The sequence below is a fragment of the Apodemus sylvaticus genome, chromosome 11 (genome assembly GCF_947179515.1).
Source record: "Apodemus sylvaticus chromosome 11, mApoSyl1.1, whole genome shotgun sequence".
Lineage (NCBI taxonomy): Eukaryota > Metazoa > Chordata > Mammalia > Rodentia > Muridae > Apodemus > Apodemus sylvaticus.
In genome coordinates, this window is record NC_067482.1 from 10717110 (window position 1) to 10724688 (window position 7579).

General features: G+C 45.9%; 1 protein-coding gene across 2 annotated transcripts in view; it reads left to right on the forward strand.

Moving 5' to 3' along the window:
• Positions 1 to 6207, forward strand: part of Rasgef1b (RasGEF domain family member 1B) — a 34891-nt gene extending 28684 nt beyond the window's left edge. For both annotated transcript variants that reach the window (XM_052198285.1, XM_052198286.1), the window contains exons 11-14: positions 62 to 157; positions 622 to 745; positions 1585 to 1657; positions 4824 to 6207. In XM_052198285.1, coding sequence (XP_052054245.1) covers positions 62 to 157; positions 622 to 745; positions 1585 to 1657; positions 4824 to 4848 — 318 coding nt within the window. In that variant the 3' untranslated portion in view covers positions 4849 to 6207. The remainder of the gene's footprint in view (positions 1 to 61; positions 158 to 621; positions 746 to 1584; positions 1658 to 4823) is intronic.
• Positions 6208 to 7579: the final 1372 nt, after the last annotated feature.

The window sequence follows — 7579 nt, forward strand, 5'->3', positions numbered from 1 at the left end:
ATCTGTAACAAGAGGCTAAGTGTTGATTTATCCTGACAACCTCGAATCTTTTTCTTTCTAGATTGTGATACCATTCTTCAGTCTCTTAATCAAAGACATTTATTTCCTCAACGAGGGCTGTGTCAACCGGCTTCCAAATGGCCATGTCAATTTCGAGGTGAGCAGAAAAGATGTGAAGATCAGAAAAGGGACCAGGCGTGGTGGAACCCAGAAGGCAGAGGCAGGAGGATTACCACAAGTTTAAGGCCAGTAGGGTCTACATAGTGAATTTCAGGGCAGCAGTGTGACACAATGAGAGTCTATGTCATAAACTAAAATCTTAAACCAAAAGTCAGAGTGGGCTGGTTCTTGGTGCCCCAGCCTTGCAGGCAGATTCTGCAGCTCAGAGCACACTCACTGATGACACCAAGTAGCACAGCGGCCTTTCTCCGGCAGCACTGTCACTTGCGGGAATGTGAGTGATCTTCCATTCCATCGCTAGCAAATACAATGCTTATTAAATGAAGACGGGGAGAAGATGATGCTGATGTTCCCAAACTGGGTGCTTTTCAAATGGAATTGTGTCCCGCAAGGGTGATCATTCTTGACGGTCACCCTTCAAATCCTTTAATTCTCTTTCAGAAATTTTGGGAACTGGCCAAACAAGTGAGTGAATTTATGACATGGAAACAGGTGGAGTGTCCGTTCGAGCGGGACCGGAAGGTCTTACAGTACCTGCTTTCAGCGCCCATATTCAGTGAAGATGGTGAGTTGTTGGCTTGCACCTGCCCCGGATTCCCCCAGATTCCCCCAGAGAAATGCCTGTACCTGGCTGCCTCTTATGTATGATGCCAGGCCTCTGAGCTGGTTCAGCCTTTTCTTTCTGTTGCACAGAAAGTCTTATCATTTAAAATGTTTTCACTTTGTAATCAGCCAAACATGGGGCATTAGACATCTTTTCTAATGCCCGTTCTGCAAAACGATAGGCTTAATTGGAAAGCTACTAAAGGTGTGGACGGTCTTCATCTGTTAGAACACTGGGCAGTAGAAGGAGAGAAAACGCCTGGTGTAGGACATTTCATGGGTGGGGGCTTACCTACTGATTGGTTACATCCTTGTGGATTGTGGACAGTATCTGCAGCAATGTCCAGCGGACATTTTGAATTCATATTGCCTGTTTGGGGGTGGGGAGAGCAGCCGATTCTCTCTATAAATAAGATTAACAACAGCGTTTACGATCTTGAGATGATTTTCTTTTGGATTTAAACAGCCTACAGGTAATTTCTGTGAAAGAGCTGAGGGCGTCAGGAAAGGGCCGTGAGCCTTCCTTTGGGAAAGACTATGAGTCTGAGTTACGACAGCACTGTACAGTTTGCATTTTGAAAGCTTCTTGCCTCACACGTTCTTGGTTAATTAAGGGCCTCAGAGCCTTGTTAGAATAACCAGTCATGGCTGTGTGCTACTGTGTCCTTCAGGATAACTCAGCATGTCTGAAGGGCACAGTGGAGCTTGGGCTCAAGCTGAGCAGGCCTTTCCAGCCGTGGGGTTAATGGTATCAAGAGACAACTTAAATTGTAATGCATTCTCTCCTTTGGTTGATTGTAGCTCTCTACTTGGCTTCATATGAGAGTGAAGGACCCGAAAATAATATAGAGAAGGACAGATGGAAGTCTTTAAGGTGAGTCTCAGTTCGTCTCATAGTTGTGCTAGTCTGTAGGAAACATTGGCTTTACCTCAGGAAAGTCATACGCGAGTCTTGAGTAGGAAGGCCCCACCTACCTGTTCGTCAGAGTCTAGATTTTTCAAAGCCTACTCTATTTCGGGTTCTTAAATGCTTCAAGTTTCCTTCTAACCCACCAACCAGAGGTGGGGAAGAAAAATGTTAATAGGACAAGGAGGTTGTGGGCCTCTTTAGAAATAGTTCCTTGGGGTGATTCCACTCCTTGTTAGAATACCAGAAGTCCAGTCTAATAGCAAACACCCTACATGAATCAGTAGTAGTGGCTCCATCCAGGAGAAACTGCAAGGCTCCACTGGTCAGTCTGAGTCAACAGAAGCAACAGGAATCAGCTGGAACACCATGAGAAGTTCTTCCGCAGGTGGAGCACTGCGGGAGTGTTCGTTCATTCGTTCACTGTCTGTGGATCTCTACTTACACTCTTTCCAAACACCATGCACCCTCCCAAGCTCAAGCTGCCTCAGCAAAGCATCCTCTCACAAGACAGCTTCCAGAAAAAACACCACAACCGGGAATTTCTACTTCAGAGTCTTGTCTTCAGGTTACAGAATCTCTGTGGCCTGGGATTCTTGGTGCCACCGTTCAGTCATATTGCCTTTTATTTCTTCACACTGGCAGATAATAGCAGGATTGCAGTTCCTCCCTGATGATGTAATGGAATATGGAATTGAGATTACCCCATGGTATAGTACAACAAAACAAGTTTAAAAATTTGTTTAAAAGTTCAGGCTTGGGGCTGAAGAGATGGCTCAGTGGTTAAGAGCACTGACTGCTCTTCCAAAGGTCCTGAGTTCAATTCTCAGCAGCACATGGTGGTTCACAACCATCTGTAATGAGATCTGATACCCTCTTCTGGTGCATCTGAAGATAGCTACAGTGTACTTATACTCGCATACATAAAATAAATAAATAAATAAAATAAATAAATAAATAAATCTTAAAAAAAAAGTTCAGACTTTATTTTTGAATAGTTCTATCTTAAAACTATTTGGGTGGGGTCCCAACAAAAATACTGGCTAAAATCAACATCAGTTAGAGTTGGGGGTATCAGTTAACAATCAGATACCAGGCCTCCTTTGGTTTGAGAGAGAGAATCTGAACTTAAAATATAATTTGTAGGTTAAAAAAAATAACAAAACTTTGGCTATTCTATTAGTATTTTTTAAACAAATTTGCAAGTATTTGTATTTTAAGCATGTAAGCTATTTTTAATAGGCCCCAAAGCAGCCATGGCACAATATGACACAAGATGATCATGACTGGTTCAGACACACACTGAAGTCAGTACAAATCTGGGCAGATTTATAATCTCAGCACTCAGGAAACTGAGGCAAGAGGAGCTGAGTTGCAGACCAGCAGAGCTGCATGGTGAGACCAGACCTCACAAAAGCAAAGGGGGAAAATGGAACATTAACTCCTTTAGTTTATATTTTAGGGTGAACTTTGCCTGCCACATTTCTTCTTTGTAATCACCCTCTTCTTTGGTAAGACTCCTAGTATCTGAAACCTTGTCGTGGAGAGGGAGATAGATTGTTTCTGCAAGATACTCAGTATCTGAATTATTCATAGATTCTAGATATATATAAAAACCCAAGCCTACCCATAATTTCTTTATAGTTACTCTGTTCTGGTGCAGTTCAGTAGTTAGGTTGCAAATCCAAGGATTGACAGGAAAGACTGAATTGTACAATTCTCCCCAAGGCTCTGTGCACTGTATATAGTATATGTTAACCCAAAAAATGTAACCAAAGACTTTCTCGTCATGTGAGAAAGACCATGTCCTGTCTGAATTTAGACACGCATAGGAGGATTTGTTTACAGTTGTGTAAACTCAGTAATAATCTTTTTCTGGTCAGAGTGTGTTTAAGGGTAGAAGCCAGGCACATTGGCACACCTAGAATCTTAGGTCTTTGGAAGCTGGGGTAATAGAACCACACGTTTGAGGCTAGCCTGACCTATGAGTCTAAGGCCAACTTGGGCTACAAATCACAATCTCCAGCATAGTAACAGTAGAGCTGCTGTGGCTGCTGTGGCGGTGGCTTGATGAGCAGACATCTTGTGCGCACAGTGGGAGGCATTCTTTGGCGTAAAAGACTAGTTTTTATGTGAAAATTGCCTTCCATGGAAGCGTAAGGGGTGGGCTCCTCCTTGTATCTAAGACCTGTGCTCAGCCTTAACCGTAATCACGGCCTCTGCACGGACTCCTCCCTGGGTGGAAATTGCTCCTGAGCTTATGCCTCTCAGGCACTCCTGGCTCTCTGGTCACCTGCCACACACTGTCACATTAGTGTGGTGTGTCTGTGTCTTTCATAGCTTCTGTGCAGTCCGCTTGAGGCTGAGTACAGACAGGGGCGTGTCCCTATGTCCCCACGGCTGCCCCTGCCGTCCACACGCTCACCCTTTGCTCCTCGGTCCCACTTCCTATCCACTAAGTAAACCGTGCTGGCAATTTCCATGTCACCTTGACACAGGCTAGAATAATTATGGACAAGGAAACCCCAATTGAGAAAATGCCTCCATGTAGTTGGCCCTCGTGTAGACGTGGGAGGACCCAGCCCATTGCGGACAGAGCCAGCCTGTGCTGGTCGCCCTTTGTGGGGCTATTAAGAAAGCAGGCTGACCAACCATGAGGAGCAAGCCAGGACGCAGCACTCCCTCATGACCTCTACATCAAAGTCTGACCTCCAGCATCCTGCTCTGGCAACCTTCGATGGTGGCCCGTGATGTGGAAGCGTAAGCCAAAGAAACCCTTTCCTCCCCAAGTCACTTGTGGTCATTGTATTTTATCACGGCAGTTGAGGCCCTAACTAAAACATAAACCTTTGTACCACACACGTGTCACACGTACATAGGAGTTCATTGTCATTAATGGTGTGCATTTTTGATTTAATATAATACCACTCAAGATAGAGATTACCGTAGGCAGTGCTTTGGCTGTCTCCATTAATAACTATTTAAGTGTCCAGCGGTCCGCCTAAAGGACCACTAAGACATCAGTCCTGGATTTCTACCCCATTATTTGAACTCTGTAAAAAATACGTCTAAAAATGTAGGAGCGGTGAACACAACTGGACCTCTGCCTTACACGGTTTCCTTTTTTCCACAGGTCCAGCCTTTTGGGCAGAGTTTAACATCTGGAAAGTACTGCTGCTGCTGTTGCTGCTGCTACTGCTGAATCAGACGGACCCCGGAGGGGGGCTGGCCTTTGATTTCTGGCATCCAGTACTAGGAACGGCCCCCCAGACCCTGCAAGGGAGCCCAGCTGTAGATCAGATGGGAAATTCACTTCCCACAGCTGACAGATTGACTCGGATTTCTTTTGAGACTGAAATCTTCACTGAAGACACTTGAGAAAGAATCCTCTGAAAGTCCCGGCTCTGCGCATGATTCATCTGCTGGAATTTCCATGTGAATCACAGCTCTGCACCTGGATGGACTTGTCTTTTGTTTGTTACTTTTTTTTTTTTTTTTTGGCCTGAACATTTGCTGCTAATGGAACTTACACAGCTGAGTGCTGGCTCTATGGAAGCCCATGCTTCTTTGTTAATTTAAATGAAAAAGCGAGAGGGGGAGGGGAACCCCTCTCATCCACCCACCCCCAGTTTGGATCCTGGACCTCAGCTTGAACAGTATTCCTGTGAGGGCAAAGACTGGGCGGGGTTCTACTGCAGACATCCCCCTTACCCAGTGCGGTATTGTAAACACCCTCTCCTCCCCCACCCCCTCTTCCTCCAAGGCTTTGAGTTGGCTGCTGGCTAGCAAACTCCTTCTTACCCTTATAAGTTATTTAATATAATAATGAAGCGCAACACTGTGGTAGGAAAATAGCCACTAAGGGGGAAAAAAGGCAGAGTTTGTCACTGTCGGACTGCCCACCCTGCAGGAAGGGTCACTGTTGCATTGCCCATCCTGCAGGAAGGGACCGTGTTTTCTTTACCCTTCTGAGCTGTTTACAGCTGACCACTGTGTCCTATAGATGTATTTTTCAGTAGGTTTTGTTTTTGTTGTTGTTGTTAACTTAGTTTTCCATGATGCTGCCCCATGCCCGTAAATGTAAATGCTATGACTTTAAGGGTCTTGCGAGGAAAGAATCCATGACCTAACCACAGTCATTTTTCCCTAACTTATTTTTCATTACCCTCTGGAGTCAGTTGGTGGCTAAACCTGTAAACAAGGAGTACATTAAGAAAATTTACCTTCCCCCCTCCTAGCAGTGACCAAATGAAAACCAGGTTGCTGATAACTCTGATCAACCTTAACATCTAAATTAGGTCTGCAGTTGCTCTGCAGGCGGCCATTAAGATACTCTAGGAGAAACTTTAGAGTAGTGATCCCCTAATAGAAACGCACAATGCCAAGTCCCAGCCATGTTTGTTAACCCTTCTGACGCCATCCCGAGAATCAGCATGTCTTCACTGTGCATCATCTCAATGGACCTGACCTGTCTCCACGTCGTTCCTTCACAACATCAATACATTTTCCGCTCTGCAGTCGGGCGTTGTGGCGTCTTCCTTTGCTTTCTCGATGGAATCGAGGGGTGGAGAGATGGGCTCCTAGCCGTAGTCATTCGATTGGTTCAAATGCGTGCACTCCCGAGGGAAAGGCCTCAGGAATAATATAGGCTCAGATGCGCGTTTGCGGTCTACGAAAAAATCCGAAGCAACCTTCAATCACTAATATTTTCCACAAGCAGTCTATGGTGTGTAGGCACAGATGGGAACATTGACATTTCCTCCCTCGGTTACTGTCTTAGTTAGGTTTCCATTGCTGTGAACAGACACCTTGACCAAGGCAACTCTTATAAAGGACAACTTTTAATGGGGCTGGCTTACAGTTTCGGAAGTTTAGTGCATTGTTATCATAATGGGCAGCACAGCAGTCCAGGCAGGTGTGGCACAGGACGGAGAGTTCTACATCTTCATCTGAGGGCAACCAGAAGACTCCTCCTCCGCCCTGGGTGGAGCTTAAGCATAGGACTTCAAAGCCCCGCCCCCTGGGATGCACTTCCTCCCACGGGGCCACACCCACTCCAACAAGGCCACACCTCCTAATAGTGCCACTTAAGGACCAAGGTACAGAAGAGGAAATGGATATATTTTGTTGGAGCCCACAGAGCTAAGGAGAGGCACAGGGTTGAAGTAGGCCTTTTAATCCAGTGCCCAAGTTTTAAACCACCACGGCACCTCAAGCTTTTGTGTCCTTGCAGATAGCCTGAGGAATCTCGTTTCTCTGCAGATTTTCAACCTGCAAGACTGGAATGGGGCCCTTGTGATGCTGAGGTCGTGGATCCTAAGACTCCAGCTAAAAATTTGATACCAAGGTGGTTTAAACAGACTTTCCATTGCTACCATGGTTACCATGCTCTTGTTTTACTATCCAGCTGAACCAGGAGAAGGTTCAAACCCCGTGTGAACTTTTATGGAGACCACCGGAGCATTTCTGCCTTCTGGGCCACGCGTGGCCTTCACGGCACTCTGGTAGATACATCTCCACTTCCTGAGGCTGACTGGAAGCCTCCGTAAATGCAAGCATAAACAGCTCTGGCCAGTGACAGCCGTTCTGTTGAGGCTTGCTTACCACTTATTCCAAACCCACAGGGCTTTGACCTGGGGTCTGGCTGGGGTCGGGGGTCTCAGTAGAGGATGGATTGCAGGTAAATAAAGGGAGAGAGTATGTAACTTGAAATAAGCCCTTCTTTTGAGGACACAGCCCAATTCCCTAGCAGGCCTGTTTCCCATAGCTAACAAAGATACCACAATCTGCTGTCCGACGCCATTGGACGTTTTACACTTTCATCCTGCTGTTTACCTGCCTGGAACCTGTGCTCGCCTCATGTCTGCCTGTCTTCTAGCTCTCTCTTCC